We start from the raw sequence: 19,404 nt of genomic DNA on the forward strand, positions 1-19,404 counted from the left end.
GTTTGAAGTATTTTATGAATTTATGTTCACCGACAAGAAGATTAATGCAGAATTTAGGAAAAAGAAGTGAGAAAACTTCTGTTGTAAATGTAAAGAAATCTATATTCCAAATATTATAAGCCAGACATGGAAAAATTAAGTGCTCCTGGATCTGAATAGGAAAGGAACTAGAACTGAAAGTGTCCACCAGGACATGAAGGTCGTTGCAGACGAGGGGACTGACGTGACAGTGCGGCAGGAAACCCATGGAAGAATCTATTACAATATTCTGAAAAAAAAAAAAACGCAATTTCATTTTCTTTTATTCTCTACTTCCAAATGGGTGAACAAGGTTCAATAATTTGATTAGAAATTATATGGCTCAGAAAGAAACTTGCAACAGGAGTGTCTCAAGTGAGAGCTAAAACCCTACAAGTAGAAAGAGTTTAAATAGATTCCAAAAAGATAAAATATGACAATAAAATAGAACATGGTTATTTTACTCTTTATTGTTTTCAAAAAAATCTATACTCTATGGAAGCACTGACAATGCACCCAAATTTTCATTTTGTTCTCAGATTTGTTGTATTTCTGGAAGACTGACTTTTGTTTCCATATAAATATCATACTTTTATTATTCATCTGCCCAAGAATGTCTTTTTATTATATATTTTAAAATATTTAATGAAAGGTGTCAGAAGTGGTTGAGGAATATTATTTTTATTCTCCTCAAGAAAAATAACAGAATTTATAGAGGTTCTAGATATTTTTTCACACACTTCCATTTAAGAAACAAGCTATGAGCTTTCAGAAAATATCTCTATTCCAGATTACTTTTTTTCCTATTCTTTATGTGTTTTATGGTTAAACCGTGCCTTTAGTCTAGTCTTCAGCTAGAATTTAAAAATTTAGTGCCAGGGTTGATAAACTAACTTATCACTCCTTAATAATTTTAGTATTGTTTAAAAATATATATAACACAAACATGCAGTGCTGCTTATATTTCTCATAGATAGTAGGATAATACCAACAGTTAAATATATATACCTTAAAATAAGATTTCAATGAGTTTTTGATTCTTCTTTCATTGACATGAAAATGGAGGAATGGCAAACACATTCATACATGAGAATTTACACACTTAGCCAGAGAGAGTTGTGTTTTACACTAGGCATTTTTTTTCAAATTTGATTCAAGAAGAAGGCACATATTTTCCCACATTATGCCTGTTGGCCTCCTTCTCTCTTTAAGAATTTAATAAATTTATGTTGTTCATGATTGATGAACAAGAAAGATAGTAAGAAGAAGATATGGACATTCTATAAAACCCACTTTTGGGTTCAATAATGGATTGTTCATTGGCCCCAAAATTTTTAAAAAATATATTTTTCATTGAGATAATAAGCACTGATTTATAAACCATGGCCTTTCTGCTGTGCTGTTCCCACTCAATCCTATGGATTCACGACCTTTTAGGTGTTGAGCTTTCCCAGATCTATTTCGTCACCCAGACCTCTCTCAGACACCCACATGAATAACAGACTACCTCTTCCACACACGCTTTCTAAACAATATATCCAAAGCTGAACTATTTGTTCTCGTGTCTAATTTCTTCCTCTTACTGTACTTCCTATTCTTACAAAAGGTGCCTTTAGCTGTCCAGTGTCTAAAACAGAAGCAGGGCAGTTACTCTGGGAGCATTCCTCTTCTTCACCTTTGCCTCACCTCAAATCTTAATGAATTTTTAATTTTACTTTCTCTAAATTCTTCATAGCATCCTCTCTTTTTTTCAAGCTATTACTTGAGATATTGTTGCTTCAGCAAAAAGGAAAATCACATCAACTTGACCTGTCAAGCAGGAAAGGAGTCCCTCTCCCTATTTTTTTATACTAAGAGCTGGGTTTCAGGATCAGTATAACATAACTGAGTGTTGATGAACAGCTAAAAATATTGTTTTTACCTATCTATCTTAAAAAATAGTAGTACATAAGGGAAAACAACCTCAAATATGTAGTATTTTTTTCATGTTAGTCCTAAAATATCATCAATTTATTATCAATGTTTTTATAAGCTGCCATAGAGGTTCCTGATTAATTCTTTTTTTCCTATCAGGAAATAGAAAAGTATCTAATTTTACATGAAACTGAAATGAGAATTGCAAAGAGGAAATGCCTACCAGAAGCTTCATTTTCTTGGGAGAAGTTGAAAGTGTGTAAACATGCCAATCTCTCCTCATCCTGTGTGGTTGAAATGAATGAAACTCAACACATTCACATACCTAAATTATTACTAGTTTCTTGGGCTGAGCTCAGAAAGAAAGCTAAAGCAGCATTAATTACTGTCACGGACTACATGATAGGCTAGAGTTCACCTTTATAGAAGCAGATTAATTTTGCTTTTCAATTTAGTCTGCTCTATAGCTATGACAAGATAAATCATTTCAGAGAGGGTTTGTTAAATCTGATTAGGATTCTTGTTTTAGCAGCTATCAAACTTATAATTGGAGAAGGCAATGGCACCCCACTCCAGTACTCATACCTGAAAAATCCCACGGATCGAGGAGCCTGGAAGGCTACAGTCCATGGGGTTGCTAAGAGTTGGACACGACTGAGCGACTTCCCTTTCATTTTTCACTTTCGTGCATTGGAGAAGGAAATGGCAACCCACTCCAGTGTTCTTGCCTGGAGAATCCCAGGGACAGGGGAGCCTGGTGGGCTGCCATCTCTGGGGTCACACAGAGTCAGACACGACTGAAGTGACTTAGCAGCAGCAGCAGTAAAAAGATGCCAAAAAAAGTAACAACTAAAAATCTATGGGAAAGGAATACAGAATGCATTTTTATTCTTCAGATCCCTAGGAAAATGCAAAACCCTCACTGTTTTGAAAGAATTTCCTTGTTGTGATTTCTAGGTGCCTAGAAGGTGACAGATGTGAGCACTAAAATCCTGCTTTCATTTGAACCCCACATCATTTCTCTAATGGATAATATTCTAAATGTCTACAGACATTCTGGTTGTCAAGTCTCAGTTTTCAGCTTTGACCTTTTTCCCTTGTAAGCTTGCACCATTCCTCTTACCTGGATAATTTGCTTTCCTCATTACTAAAAGAGACCCTTAACAAAGTCAGTGAGAAAAATTCCACAGAAATCTAGGGTTCCACTTACAGCTTACACACACCTAGGATTTAGGATAATGACTCAAGATTTACTTCAACTTACCAAAACTTTTTGTATTGCTCTGTTAATATATTAGGTGGGCACAGTAAACACCTTTTTACCAAATTGCTTGCATGGTAGTTTTTCTTTATTTCAGTTGTGCTAAAAAGATTAATATTCTGTTCTGGAAAGATTTTATTAGCAATGGCTGACTACACAGTAGAGGGTCCCTTCCCGTATAAATAAATCCCTCTCACTACCTTTAAAATCTATTTTTAAAGATTTTTTTTCCCTCTGACTCATGAATATTTTTTTTTCAGATCTTTTTTTGCTGCTCCGAGGTAATAGGCTTGAGTGTATGGCATGGGCGAGGTAGTCTGGAACAAAGGGCGTGAAGTGAAAGAAAGCTCTAACAATGTACAAATCTTCAGTGAGAAATGCAGTTTAGGATTTCAAAAGTAAAAGCCAAGCTTAAAAAAAAAAAAAAAGACCAAACTAAGTTAAAAACTGTTGTGTTAATTAAAATCCTCATTGAGTTAACTGAGAGCAAATTAAAACTTGATTAATTTTTAAGTATTCATTTAATTAAAAGGTGGCATTTACTGTTATCATTTTTTAAATTATTTTTTCAGCCCAGTGTTTTAAATTCTAAATTCCATTCAGTTCATCCAAGAGACAGATATACTAAATGATATGAACAGTTAATAGAAGCAATACAAACGACTTTTAAGTATGAAAAATGTTCCACCTCACTATTATCATATCAATGTAAGTTTGAGCAGATGATCATTTTCTGACCATCATTATAACCAAAATAAATACACAGTGCTATTGAGGATTGCAGGCTCATACACCTGAGAATAAATTGTTTTGTTTTTTTTTTAATTTTTATTTTATTTAACTTACAATATTGTATTGGTTTTGCCATATATCAAAAAGAATCTGCCACAGGTATACATGTGTTCCCCATCCTGAACCCTCCTCCCTCCTCCCTCCCCATACCATCCCTCTGGGTCGTCCCAGTGCACCAGCCCCAAGCATCCAGTATCGTGCATCGAACCTGGACTGGTGACTCGTTTCATACATGATATTATACATGTTTCAATGTCATTCTCCCAAATCATCCCACCCTCTCCCTCTCCCACAGAGTCCAAAAGACTGATCTATACATCAGTGTCTCTTTTGCTGTCTCGTATACAGGGTTATTGTTACCATCTTTCTAAATTCCATATATATGCGTTAGTATACTGTATTGGTGCTTTTCTTTCTGGCTTACTTCACTCTGTATAATAGCAGATAAGATAACCTTTAAGGTTCATATATTTTGATTCAGTAATTCACCTAGATATCTATCTTATTAAAATAATCAGAACCTTAAACAATAGATGTGAATAAATATATCTAGTAAATATTAATTTTAATGGAAAAAACTGATAGCCTGATGCTACTAAAATTGATAGTTTTCAATTTTGTTCAAACAAATAATGTTCAAACACTAATAAATACAAAATAATGTTCAAACACTAATACAAAACGTTGTTAAAACATGAATATATAATGACCTCAAATTTTAAATACAAACATATACATATTAGATATAAGACTAAAAGTGAAACTAACAAACAATAATTACTATAAACAGTAATTATTTGTGGGTGATGAGATTACAAATTATGTTTCCTTCATGTTTTTATTTGCCTATAACACATTTATTTTACAACTGGGAAAATAAACATTTTTGAAAATTAATAGAAAAATAGTATACATGATCTTATTTGCAAAGCAGAAATGGAGATGAAGAGAACAAATATACAGATACCAAGTGGGGAAGAGGAGTGGGAGGAACTGGGAGATTGGGACTGACACAGATACACTATTGATATTATGTGTAAAATAAATAACTAACAAGAGCATACTGTTTAACACAGTGAACTCTAGTTAGTGTACTGTGGTTACTTGAATGGGAAGGGAGTCTAAGAGGGAGGAGACACATGTATATGTATGGCTGATTCATTTTCCTATACAGTAAAACTAGTAACATTGTAAAACAACTATACTCCAATAAAAATTAATTTTAAAAAATGGTTTGTATATTATCAGGAAGGAAGTTGACTGCATAGCTGCTAAAGTTTGAGTGAAAACAAGTTTGGAATAAGAGAAAAAGCCTTGAATTATACCTAGTTTTTAATTTGTGTCAAATAGACATTAATGAAAAATAATATATGGTGTATGATATTATCGTTATTAACAATATTTCAACGCCCTTAATTATATACTGAAGTTGAATGAAAATTCTAAATACACTGTAGTTTATTCAAATAATTTCCCAAACTTATAATGGTTAATCTTTTATATTTCACATATCTTCGAATAAAAAAAATAAAGTTTTAAAATACTAGACTTCACACACACACACAAAAACACTGATCTCCTTCCAGTCTAACAAATTCAGCCAGCTTGATAATATGAATATAATTACAAAGTTCTGAAAATATAGACTGTGCTGCCTTACAAGGTTTCTTAATTTATAAAATCTGACTTCTGTAGCTGTTTCTAAACCTAACAAATATTCCATACTTATATTTCTTAGGTTCCTTCTGCTATGTTAGATCCCAAATCGAGTTAGCATAGGGGGTTGGCTTGACTTGGGTGTTCACAAAAAGAACCATATTTCAAAGACAGAATGTGACTTCTGTTTATTGACCACATCTACACACAGGGAACAAAAAGGAATAGCCCAGCCCTGGGGACTCCACTTCTGCACTGAAGAGGTAGAGATTCTGTGTGAAGGGTTGATGGTGTGATTAGCTGTTGAGAAATAAGCAGCTGGCAGAATTTGGTACTCTCAAGTCCAAAGGAAACCTGTTTTAATAGTGTTAAAGTTTGTACTACAGGCTATAGCCAGGGTACTACTAGTGTGGGCTGCAGCTGGGCATACGGTGGCCACAGTTTTGTGCTGAGTAGAATTCAGTTCACTCTCATTTTCTAAGTTAGTGCAATTTCCCATTCTTCCCCGCACACAAGTGGGGGACTTTTTGGAGCTACTGAAATTCTTCTTTTTTTATTCAGCAATAAGAGGGAGGTATATTTTGAGATGTCAAATTTTGACCAGTGAATTTCTATTCATACCCTGACTTTAGTCAAAGAGGCCTGCCTACAGTTCACTGAAAAATTCATGCATTCTCTGATTGCCTTTGATCACACCATTAAATCTACTGGAAATTCCTTACCATTGGAGCCTCCCCACATGTGTTGATGCAGCTCTTTCCAAGTAACACATGGTAATCAACCTCTGAAGTTATAACATTTTATTTACCTCACACCATTGGCCATTTCACTTGGTATTTTCCATGCTAGCTTCTGACTTGTAAGTGACTATAAGGTTTTATACTGCTGTTCCAATGTTCCCCAGCCAGACAGACTGCACTATTATTAGTTTTCTGAAAAGAAGGTGTTCTTACTCTAACTTCTGGACCTTTACAAGTGTGATTCTCCTTGCTCATATCATTGTTCTGCTCTGATTCAATTTAATCATGGCTCAACTGCATGCTAGTGCATACATGTACACACACACACACACACACACGCACAGAGTTATGCCCAGAGTCTTCAAATTTCAGCAAGGACACTTTTTCCAAGAAGACAATTCCTTTTTCCCACCTGGGAGTTGGTTGGGTACTCTTCCTACATGAACCAAAGTGTCCTTTGCACTCCCTGTTGTGGATCCTTGCAATTGTGAACTTCATTATCTTAAGTAAAGCCCCAGAAAACATGAATAAATGAATGACTAAATGAATGGACTCCTCAAATAGTATTTAACTTTTCTTGCATGTAGGTCATCTATATTGAATATTGAAGTTGTGGAGACTAGGGAATGTATCCTTTATTTATTTATTTATTTATTTATTTGAGTTCTCTCACTCATCACTTCACAAATAATAGATTCTCAAAATTTACAGAATTTTTTTGAGAACTAGATTGGATTTTTCTGTATGTTGTTGACCTCATATGAAGTCATAGAACTCTTCTCTAGAAGTGTCCTTAGAGATCACTTAGCCCAACCTTTTCACTGATATTTCTTTTGGATTTCACTGTGAGGGTATTTTAGGTATTTTGGCCCAGAGGCAAGATGCATTAGTTAAGGGAGAAAGTGCTAGGAGTGCATAAATGAAGTTAAGGCAAACTTTTTATTGCTTCTTCCTCCTTTTGAAGGGAGATTAGGCAGAAAGGAAAGGAAAGGGAGAGGAGAATTGGGGAGTGAAATAGCCAAAACTGAAAGAGATGTGAGTCTAAGGATGAGTCTGGAAGAATCAAGGGTTCAAGTGAGTGGAGGTTGAGAGAGAGGTGATATAGCTTCCTTCATAAGACAATGGAGGCTTCCCTGGGCTGGGGACAAATCAGATAGAAAGTTAGAGTTTGGAAGAGTCTGAATGCAAACCTAATTCCGTCTAGTTCAGGCTCAAAGCAGACTATCCCCAGGAGCATGGAGATTCTACACTCTCCTCAAGAGAATGGACAGGTCGGGGGGCATTGGGGGTACTGGGGAAAAGAGGGGGAGGGTTGGGGATTGTTACACTCACTGTGTGTCTCTTTCTCTCACCAGAATTTTATAGAAGAAAGACAGGTTAAACTGAACATCCGAATGAACTTGGAAAGGAAAACAGGAACATATCATCTGAAAGTTGAAAACAGGGTCAAGAGAGTGCATGGGGCTTCCCTGGTGGCTCAAATGGTAAAGAGTCTGACTGCAATGTAAGAGAGCCTGTTTTGATCCTTGGTTTGGGAATATCCCCTGGAGAAGGAAATGGCAAGCCACTCCAGTATCTTTGCCAGGAGAATTCCATGGACAGAGGGGCCTGGAAGGCTACAATCCACGGGGTTGCAAAAAGTCTAAGGATCATTATATCCTTAGATATAATGATATAATTATATCATAGAGGAGCATTGTTCTTAACTACTGGAAAAGTACACGGTAATAATATAACTTGAGTGGTTACAGTGCCCAGGCAAGGAGCCTCAGTTGATTGCTTAGGAGGACATTTATGTTTTTATTGTATGAATCAATAAATACATACAGGTCCTTTAGGGACAGCTAAATGAGTTCTTTTTCCCACTTAGATCTGTCTATCCACATCGTTTTCAAGAAGCACTACCTCTGTGGAGTTCTGTTCTCCCAAAGCCTTGGATGCTGGGAGATCAGCTGAAGTCACTAAAATTGCCCTTGAGCCAAAAATAAAAGTAGTTACAGAATTGTTTTTATATGTGTATTTCTGGAAACAACAGATTCCTAATTTTATTAACTTACATGTGACCCACAATTTATTAAAATATCTTTCAATTTCCTAGTCCCAGTTTGCTGATAATATCATGCAAACAAAGACCAGTGATTTGGCAATTTTTATTTTCATTTATCTTGTCACTGATAAGGTATTGATATAATAACTGGGCTAATATTCTGAAAATTATTGATGTGCTTTCTCTTTTGCTTTTCTGAGTACGAGACCTCCACTTTGCTTGCCAAAAGGTAAGGAGTGAGAAATGTGGTAAGAATTAGGATTTGCCGGGGCTTCTCCGGTGGTTCAGTGGTAAAGAATCCACCTGCTAATGCAGGAGACATGGGTTTGATTCTTGGTCTGGGAAGATCCTACATGCTGTGAGACAAGTTCATGTGCCACAACTATTGAGCCTGTACTCTAGACCCTGGAAGCCATAACTACTGAGCCCATGTGTCATAACTACTGAATCCTCTGCATTCTAAAGCCTGTGCTCCACAAGAGAAGAAGCTGCCACAATGAGAAGCTGGTGCACCACAAACTAGGTAGTAGCCCTCAGTTCGCCACAACTAGAGAAGAGCCCACACAACAACGAAGACCCAGCACAGCCAAAAGTAAATAAATTTTTTAAAAAGAATTAGGATTTGTCATAGAAGGTATTAAAAGACATGCAAAAAATAAGACTGTTATGTGAGACAACAGATTTGAAATCCAGGTTCACTAAAAGCATAGAAATGGCCAAAATGGGAAGGTGTGTCAGACAACTGAAGCATAGGAGGACTTCAGAGCCTACTCAGATCCTACATGATCCTGTAGGGATCATGAAAAGAAACCACACTAGTTTTTATCAGTGAGGAGTACAGAATAAGATAGTAAAATTAATGACCCTGAGGTTTTAACTCTTCAAGTCATCTTCAGTCCCACTTGGCAAGGATGCAAATTTGAGAACCAAGGAGCCTACCACAAGGCTCACTGTGATGGCACTGGAGAGATAAGATCTTGAGCTACACAGGCCTTACTCATTATCTAAGAGTTCCAGCAGGGTAATCTGTAATCAAGTGAACAAGAGACCTAGCCTGCGACATGAGATGGCATCACACCTCTAGATTTTGACTGTTGCTCCCTGATACTGTTCTGTAAGGTTCTGTAAGATATACTCTGCTCTCTGATACTTTGACACCATTCTCGGGTGGAAGTGAGCTAATAATAATGAGCTAAGAGACAGGAGATATTAAGAATGTTTTCCTTGACAATAAGATGCGCCAAGGCTTCCGTTGCGACCCCCTCTCTGGTGGGAGCCTCGCCAGCCCCTCCCCCAGGAGACTGTTGCAATCGGCCAGCCCCTGCTCCTTGGTAACCATGTGTGACCGAAAGGCTGAGATCAAGAACGCCGATATGTCTAAGGAGATGCAACAGGACTTGGTGGAGCGTGCTACTCAGGCATTGGAGAGATATAATATAGAGAAGGACATTGCGGCCCGTATCAAGGAGTTCAACAAGAAGTACAACCCCACCTGGCGCTGCATCGTGGGGAGGAACTTCGGTAGTTACGTGACACGTGAAACCAAACACTTTATCTACTTGGGCCAAGTGGCCATTCTCCTGTTCAAATCTGGTTAAAAGCACTGCCACACACCCAGTGATCCATCCAAAAACAAGGACTGCAGCCTAAATTCCAAATACCAGGGACTGAAGCCTTCAGCCTTGCCTAAGGGAACACCTCCACCTTTGAACCTGTCTTGTGTTTTGTAGAGGGCATTCTCTGTACTAGTTTGTGGTTATAAAGCAATTAGCAAAACAGCTTACATTTGTATTTATTTTCTATTCCACACCTCCCTGCCTCATGTTTTTTCTCTTAAAAATCCATTCCTTTAAAGAAATAAATCTGTTGGAGAAGTGTGTGTTAATAACCATTTGTTCAAATAATATAAAGTTGAAGATGGCCTATTATTTGATCTTGGGTAGGTTGGTGGGGGTGATTCCTTGAAGTTTCTGTGGGATGTAACAGACTAGCCTGTTCAACACATTTGAGTTTCATTCTTGCCCATCCTGTTCCTGTTGTGCATGGAAGAATACTACTCAGAAGTGTGTCTTGAGAAATGCATGGCAGAGAAACTACTGGATTAACTCTTACTCCTAATCTGATAAACACAGTACTTAAGTGCTTCTTTGGGATAACTGCTATAGAGTGTTCTGGGCCTTAGGCCTCAGAGATGATGAATGTGTAGTAGAACTCCTTTAAGCTTTCTATGGCTGCAAAATGTAAATAAGCTGGAGAGAAAGTTGGGCTAGTGAGACATTTGTTGGGCTCTAGACATTTCCCCTCCCCTGCCTTGGCCAAAATATACTCTAAAGATTAAAGGTGGTCTTAAAGGGAAAAAGCTCTTGAACAGCGGCCCTCCATGTGATTTTAGTAAAGTTTTCAGGAATTTTTTTTTTTTTTTTAAAGAATGTTTTCCTTGACAATAAACTATTTAAGGGCTTCCCTGGTGTCTCAGTGGTAAAGAATCCGCCTGCAATGCAGGAGATGAGGGTTTGATCCCTGGGTCGGGAGGATTCCCTGGGTCGGGAGGATTCCCTGGAGAAGGAAATGGCAGCCAACTCTTGTCTTCTTGCTGGGAAATCCCATGGACAGAGGAGCTTGGAGGGCGACATTCCATGGGGTCGCAAAAGAGTTGGAAATGACTTAGTAACTAAACAACAACAGCAACAAAAACAAACATTATTTAAAGGGACTAACTGAAACTGCAGAGTTGAAAAAGAAAAGAATTGAATGGATCAGGCATCAAATTAATATTCTAAAGCTGTGGTATGCTTGAGGTTAAGGGAAAAGATAGTGTTAGTAATGGGAGAAAAAAAGAGTTGTATTGTCTTTGCACATTTAAGCACAGTGTAAGTTAAACCTTTTTTACACAGTTCATGGGGTTCTCATGGCTAGTATACGAGTGGTTTGCCATTCCCTCTTCCAGTGGATCATGTTCTCTCAGAACTTTCTACTATGACCCGTCCTCCTTGGGTAGCTCTACATGGCATGGCTCATAGCTTCATTGAGTTACATATACCGATTCAATGGACATGAATTTGGGCAAACTCCTGGAAAGGACAGAATTTCACTTTCATTTTTGGCATTATGGCATATTAGATAATTCAAAAAATTCTGGGTACAAAGTATCTAGGAATGTTGGATAAAATGTAGCAAACCTTCATTTTAGACTCAGAACTAAGCTTCCAAGAGAGGAAGGGGAATAACCAGGAATCAAGAGTGAAAAGTTAAGCTAAAATCCAGAAAGAAAGCTGATGTAGACATCCTGGATGCTTTGGAAAGGTTTCACAATCTTAATGACTAAGTATTCATGGTTCTATAAGCTTAGGCCAGAAAGCACCATGCAAAGAAGGATCCATGAAAGACTAGACTCCTGGTGAAAGATGAACTCAAGCACAAGTGAATTCATCTATCTTGAGCTGAGCTTGAGTGGAAAAATGTGTCCTCCTGAAAATCCATTATTGTTAGCTTATATTCACATGGGTTTAAAGTTCAAATCTATACTCTGTAGATGGTTTTAGAGGCCCTAAATTAAAAATTATACTCAGCGATTGGTATTCATTGATTCATATTGGAACAGGACACTGGCAGAAGGAAATAGAATGTCTCAAGGATCCCAGAGATAAGCCCTGCCAAACATGAACCCCAAGTACACAATTACAAAAACATGAGGAAGAATCAGCAACATGCTCAATTAAAATAAGACCTGCAAATACAACAAATAATTTAGTTACTGAATGTAACAGCAAATTTGGAAAATGCAACAGTGGCCACAGGACTGGAAAAGGTCAGTTTTCATTCCAATCCCAAAGAAAAACAATGACAAAGAATGCTCAAACTACCACACATATATTTAAAATGCTTAGAGAAAAATAGGGTGAAACATGGGACAGAACAATGTCTTTTTCAAAGACAGTCATAAATTTAAAAAGAAGTTATATGATAAATACATATTAGGGATGTAATGTACAACAAGGTTAATATAACTGATGCTGCTCTATATTGTGTATGAAAGTTGTTAAGAGAGTAAATTCTAAGAGTTCTCATCATAAGGAAATTTGTTTTCATTTTCTTTTATTTTGTATCTGAATGACATGATGGATGTTTACTAAACTTATTATGGTACTCATTGCATGATGTATGTAAGTCAAATTATTATGCTGAACATCTTAAACTTATACAGTGTTTTATGTAAATTATCTCATGAAAACTGGAAGAAAAAAATAACAAAGAAATAAAGAATATTAATAAATTAAAATTTAAAATTCAATTGAAGGCTTAAGTAACAGGTTTACCAGATACCAGCTAAAGGGATAGCTAATAAATAAATATTATGTTTTTAAAGAAGTATGCAGAATTTATCACAGAGGCACAAGATGAAAAATATGACAGTGCTTAATGGATTTGAAAGAGTGAATGAGAATCTAACTGGGCTTCTGATAAAAAATTCTATATAATGAAAAAAGGTAAAAGAGAAAAAAAAACATGTTTTGTAGAATAAAAAAGCATGGATCTTCAGATTGAGGGAAGCTACTAAATCTTAATCAAGTAAATAAAGAGGAATACATAGTTAGATATAAAACATCATGGTGAAACTACAGAACACTAAATAGAACAAGTATTTCAAAAGCAGCCTAAAAGAAAGGCAGATTTTTCTCCAAAGGACGATAATTAGAGTGACTGTAAACATCTCAAGAGCATCATTAAGAATTAGGAGACATTGGACCAGTTCTATGTACTAAGAGAAAATGCTGTCAAGTAGAATTTTACTCAAGGGAAAAATATACTTAGGTCAAAACAGCACTAATAATTTGCTATCGAATTTTCTTTTTTTCAGTGAATGAAAAAAGTGCTAAAGCACTAAAATTTTTCAGTTACTTAAAATAAAATTATTTCAGATAAAAGACATGAAACTCAAAAGGTATTGGTGGGAAAATGGTTAAAATTTAAGGTGATCCAAACAATCACTGATGGTATAAAACAGTAACAACTATTGATTTTAATGGTAAAAAAATTGAGATGGAAAAATATACTAGATAAAAATAACATAGAGGAGAGGAGAGAATCATTGTAGATAAGTACACATATTAAACATTTGAAAGTCCACCACTGAAAAACAGAAATATAGCATTTAAATTTTATGATCGAGAGGAAGAGAAGTAGGAACTGAATAATCTCTACACCAAAAGAAAGTTTTCCAAAAAAAGCATAAAAAAAGAATATATAAAGTGCAGGCAAACAGAAAGTCTTCCATGTTTCTAGTGTGAATCTAAATCAGCACAAAAATTCTGAAGCACAACCGGCACTATTTTAAAGATTAAGTATTAATCACTTCCTGGAAGCACAATTCTATCTCAAGGTATGTAGACTAGAATAATACCTCTTAAGCTATCTATGATTTAAAACAACTTTTACAATGTGTAATCCACTGCAGAACAATAATTTTGCAAGAATGCAAAATCATATGATGTGGCAGCAATGTCAAACTGCTGTAAAGTTTTCACTTGCTTGCTCTCAGTGCTTGTACTACCTCACCAGAGATAATTCATTGACACTGGCCCACACTATATTTTGAAGAGCATTGCTCTATACAAAGTCTTAAACACATCCGTAGGGAGAAATATATCACAGTAATCAATGTAGCACTGCTTGTAATAGCAAAACAAAACAATATAGCTAAATGTTCCCCAAAGAATGGATAAATTGCAGAATATTCATACATCTAATAATATTTAGTGATGTGAATGAATGATCTAGAAGTAAAGGTATCAGAGTAGATAAATATTAAAGGTAACACAATGCTGAGTATAAAAAAGCAATTTGAAGAATTCATCTTATATGATAGTGTTTTGTAACATAAAATGATGTCATGGTTTCTTGAGGAATATATATTTTTAGGGAGGTATAAAGACATGCATAGGAGTGGTAAGCACCAAATTCAGGATAGTTACTACTTCTGGATGGTGGGAAAGAAAGAAAACACTACTGGGGAGTGTTCATGAACTCTATTTGTACTTTTGTACTTTAGTTGAGCAGAAGTTTCAAGTGTGTTCATTATACCACTCACATATTTTTGTATGTTTGAAGCATTTCATAATTTAAAATGGAAGAAGATACATTAATAAAAATATTCCTTAAATTGAGAGTAAAAATTACCACCATGTAGCTTAAATGTCAGCAATCATTCAGATCTGCCATTCTTTAACATACCTGAAGAGTTTTGTTTTCAGTTTGCATGCTAAGTCACTTCAGTTGTGTTTGACTCTTTGCAACCCTGTGGACCATAGCCCTCTGCCAGGCTCCTCTGTCCATGGAATTTTACAGGCAAGGATATTGGAGTGGGTTGCCATTTCCTACTCCAGGGATCTTCCCAACCCAGGGATTTTTCACATTTAAAAAGAAACTTAAATTGTATTCAGTTAATGTCTCAAGCTAGTATAAGTGTAATACCAACAGTTTCTGGGCACTTATACCCTGTGTTGAGTCCTACCTTTACACACAGCAAGTTTTTCTAGGTACTAGTGTGCAAGAAGACTGGAGTCCCTCAGAGGAGATTTTTATAGGAAGATTCTAATAACAAAGCAAAGTGCTATGCCTCCCACACTGGGATTCAAGCTTAATTAATATACACTTTTCATTTTCTTATTCAGCACTTACAAACATTGCCTACAAACATGGTAATTGTAAATAAATAGGCAATTGTTTTACTCTGTTGACTGTTTATATAAAAGACATTAAAAATATATCACTCAAGGGACTCAGTTAATAACTTAACACTAGTTAGGATTTGCCTCATTGATCAGGATGACTTGTGAATTCTTTGTTCAATTCTCCCGAGACTTAAAATATATAGGAAGATTCTCAAATGTTAGGTGATGAGGCAAAGTCACAATCTTATCCTTAAGAATCATATTATCTCTGTACACACAGGAAGTATTATGTATCAACTGTTACTCTTAATTATATTTACTTATATTTATGCAGGACCCTTAATCCAGAGCAATTGAGTTATTTTATTTATCGATAAGGTAATAAAACAATGAGGTTATTAAACTCTCCCATTGCTATCCAGTATTCTCATTCTTTTTAAAAGACTGTGATCAGCAAAAAGTCCTAGCTCTGAGAGAATGTTTAGGAACGTAATTATAATTATAAAAGGACATGCAAAAATGTACAAATGATCCACACTTTAAATACACTGGCAAAAAAAGTACAACTTTTTTCTTAGATTGCTTGTAAGTTAATTTTCAACTAATTAACAAAATGATTTCCTATTTCACACTAAATTAGAAGTTGCTGAATTAGAGATAGGAAAGTTGCTGAGAAGAGTTTCTAATACTATGGTTTTCTAAACTGTCTTCAAATCCAAAGTATTCCTAGAGTGGAAATCAGGTATACTTCAAAAAATAAAAAGCCAAAGATTTCATTTGTATACTGGCTATGACAGGCATGATTTAACACTTTGAATTTTTCCACATTAGTCTGATTTGCATTTTTAAGGTTTGGTTTATACCTCAATGGAATAAAAGAGTGAAATTTAACTCCATCTAACTTATGTATATTAAATAAACCTTGTGTTCTTTACATGCTAACCTGTGGGTGCCTGTTCAGTTGTGTCCTACTCTTGGCAACCCCATGGACTACAGCTTGCCAGGCTCCTCTGTCCATGGAATTTTCCAGGCAAGAATACTGGAGTGGGTTGCCATTTCCTACCCCAGGGAATCTTCCCAACCCAGGTATCAAACACACATCTCCTGTGTCTCCATAATTGGCAGGCAAATTATTTACCACTGAGCCCAAAGCCTTTGACTATGTGGATCACAACAGACTGTGAAAAAACTTCAAGAGACAGGAATACCAGACCACCCGACTTGCCTCCTGAGAAATCTGTATGCAGGTCAAGAAGCAACAGTTACAACTGAACGTGGAACAAGCAACTGGTTCCAAATTGGAAAAGGAGTACGTCAAGGCTGTATATTGTCACCCTAGTTTTTTAACTTATATGCAGAGTACATCATGCAAAATGCCAGGTTGGATGAAGTACAAGCTGGAATCAAGAGTGCCGGGAAAAATATCAATAACCTCAGATATGCTGATGACACCACCCTTATGGCAGAAAGTGAAGAACTAAAGAGCCTCTTGATGAAAGTGAAAGAGGAGAGTGAAAAAGTTGGCTTAAAACTCAACATTCAGAAAACTAACTAAGATCATGGCATCCAGTCCCATCACTTCATGGCAAAAAGATGGGGAAATAATGGAAACAGTGATAGACTTTATTTTGGGGGGCTCCAAAATCACTGCAGATGGTGACTGCAGCCATGAAATTAAAAGACGCTTGCTCTTTGGAAGAAAAGCTATGACCAACCCAGACAGCATATTAAAAAGCAGAGACATTAATTTGCCAACAAAAGTCCATCTAGTCAAAGCTATGGTTTTTCCAGTAGTTATGTATGGATGTGAGAGTTGGACTAAAAACAAAGCTGAGTACCGAAGAATTGATGCTTTTGAATTGTGGTGTTGGAGAAGACTCTTGAGAGTCCCTTGGACTGCAAGGAGATCCAACCAGTCGATCCTAAGGGAAATCAGTCCTGAATATTCATAGGAAGGACTGATGCTGAGGCTGAAACTCGAATACTTTGGCCACCTGCTGCAAAGAACTGACTCATCTGAAAAGACCCTGATGCAGCCTGGTGTGCTGCAGTTCATGGGGTCGCAAAGAGTCGGAAACGCCTGAACTGAACTGAGCCATTTGTGTCACTGACTTGTTTTATAATTTCAGTCAAATACCATGTTTGCCTCCCTGGGTCTTGGATTCCTCATCTGTAAAATGGATAGATCAGATTATTTGAGTATCCATTCCCTCTCAGTCTTCCTACACCATCAGTTGTGCCGGCCTGTTTGTCCTGACAGGGTTTGTCATTGGCTGCAGTTTCACCCTCTTCACATCAGGTTGGTCTGTGTGGCAGAATGAAAGAAATAAATAAAGAAAGAAAAAAAGCAAGCAGTAAAGAAGTGCAAATTCTGTAAACATCTATAAAGATGATCCTTGTCCTTGGGGTTTCTCTTTAGCATAAGGAAAACATAAAATGGTAGAAAATATTTGTACAATTTATATTACAAAGAAATACTTTTCTACTGAGAAAAGTATTCTATTTTTTCCCAAAAATGCCTCTTGCTTTTCAGCTTAAAAGAATTATAGTCATTCTAGGATTTTCATTCTAAAGGGGAAAATTCAATTATCCTATCTATACTTCAGCGTGGACTTTCAGTTTCTGTATGGTTCTGTTCTTTTTGGTTTTGTAAGTGTGTTTCTCAGGTTTATATTAAGTGAGAGTCCAATAAATATGAAGTTAAAAGTTGGGGAACACTGTGATTGATAACCAGGGGAATAAAAGAAGCCGAGTGAGAGAGAAGCAGAGACCCATGTCTTGGCTTTAAGAAGTTAGACAAACTGAAGCCACAAGTCTCCAGCAGAGATTTCTCTGGCGTAGATAATAGAGGAATGAAGGGCAAGACAGAAAAACACAAAACAAAGTCATAAATATAAAGCTGAGCTGAGTGAGAATTTCAGAGTATTAACACTGTTCTCAAATCAGATGTACAAACTGTGTTTGGACAACACTTGCCTCATGACCAAGATGAGTGTAATCTTTCTAATGGATTAAGTGTGTTATTCATGTACAACACAATAATGGCCTTTTGAAATTCAATGTGAATTAGTTCTATATGCAGTAATTGTTAAAATTCAGTTTATCAGTTCAGTTCAGTCAGTTGCGTCCGACTCTTTGCAACGCCATGGACTGTAGCACACCAGGCTTCCCTGTCCATCACCAACTCCCAGAGCCTACTCAAACTCATGCCCATCCTGTCAGTGATGCCATCCAACCATCTCATCCTCTGTCATCCCCTTCTCCTCCCACCTTCAATCTTTCCCAGCATCAGGATCTTTCAAATGATTCTTTGCATCAGGTGGCCTGAGTATTGGAATTTCAGCTTCAACATCCATCCTTCCAATGAATATTCAGGATGGACTTCCTTTAGGATAGACTGGTTGGATCTCCTTGCAGTCCAAGGGACTCTCAAGAGTCTTCTCCAATACCACAGTTCAAAAGCATCAATTCTTTGGTGCTGAGCATTCTTTATAGCCCACCACTCACATCCATACATCCATATATTAGTTTATGAATAAGGCAAAAAACCGTTTGCATTCATTAAAGGGATATGTAACTTAGAATTTTTTTCTAATTTCTTTTTTTCTCTTTAAAGCTCTTATACATGTACCCCAATGTTCATTGCAGCACTATTTACAATAGCCAGAACATGGAAGTAACCTAGATGTCCACTGACAGATAGATAAAGAAGCTGCAGTACACATATACAGTGGAATATTCAGTTCAGATGTTCAGTCGCGTCGGAATCTTTGTGACCCCGTGAACCACAGCACTGTTTCCCCATCTATTTGCCGTGAAGTGATGGGACCGGATACCCTCATCTTAGTCTGCTGAATGTTGAGCTTTAAGCCAACTTTTTCACTCTCCTCTTTCACTTTCATCAAGAGGCTCTTTAGTTCTTCTTCACTTTCTGCCGTAAGGGTGGTGTCATCAGCATATCTGAGGTAATTGAATATTAGTCAGCCATAAAAAAGGAACACATGTGAGTCAGCTGAACTGAGGTGGATGAATCTCTAGCTTGTAATACAGAGTGAAGTATACCAGAAAGATAAAAACAAATATCATATATTAACACATATATATGAAATCTAGAAAAATGGTACTGATGAACCTATTTGTAGGGCAGGAATAAAGAGGCAGACACAGAGAACAGTCATGTGGACTCGTCAGGGGAAGGAGAGCGTGGGACAAATTGACGGAGTGACGTTGACATATATACACTGTCATATGTAAAGCAACATTGACAGTTACTATATATAAAATATAAGTTAGATAATGAGAAGC

At 36.5% G+C, this 19,404-nt stretch overlaps 2 protein-coding genes across 2 annotated transcripts in view; one reads left to right on the forward strand and one right to left on the reverse strand.

Moving 5' to 3' along the window:
- KCNH7 (potassium voltage-gated channel subfamily H member 7) overlaps window positions 1-19,404 on the reverse strand; it is a 525,244-nt gene that overhangs the window by 237,677 nt on the left and 268,163 nt on the right. The gene's annotated exons all lie outside the window — the stretch shown is intronic.
- On the forward strand, window positions 9,766-10,026 carry LOC102266953 (dynein light chain 1, cytoplasmic). Its single transcript, XM_005897290.3, has one exon. It carries the CDS (start codon window positions 9,766-9,768, stop codon window positions 10,024-10,026), a length of 261 nt encoding a protein of 86 aa, XP_005897352.2.

This window comes from Bos mutus, chromosome 2, assembly GCF_027580195.1.
Source record: "Bos mutus isolate GX-2022 chromosome 2, NWIPB_WYAK_1.1, whole genome shotgun sequence".
NCBI classification, from domain to species: domain Eukaryota; kingdom Metazoa; phylum Chordata; class Mammalia; order Artiodactyla; family Bovidae; genus Bos; species Bos mutus.

Excerpts from the sequence above, each read along its gene's own strand:
- LOC102266953 (XM_005897290.3), top strand. The coding sequence starts at position 9,766 with ATGTGTGACCGAAAGGCTGAGATCAAGAACGCCGATATGTCTAAGGAG.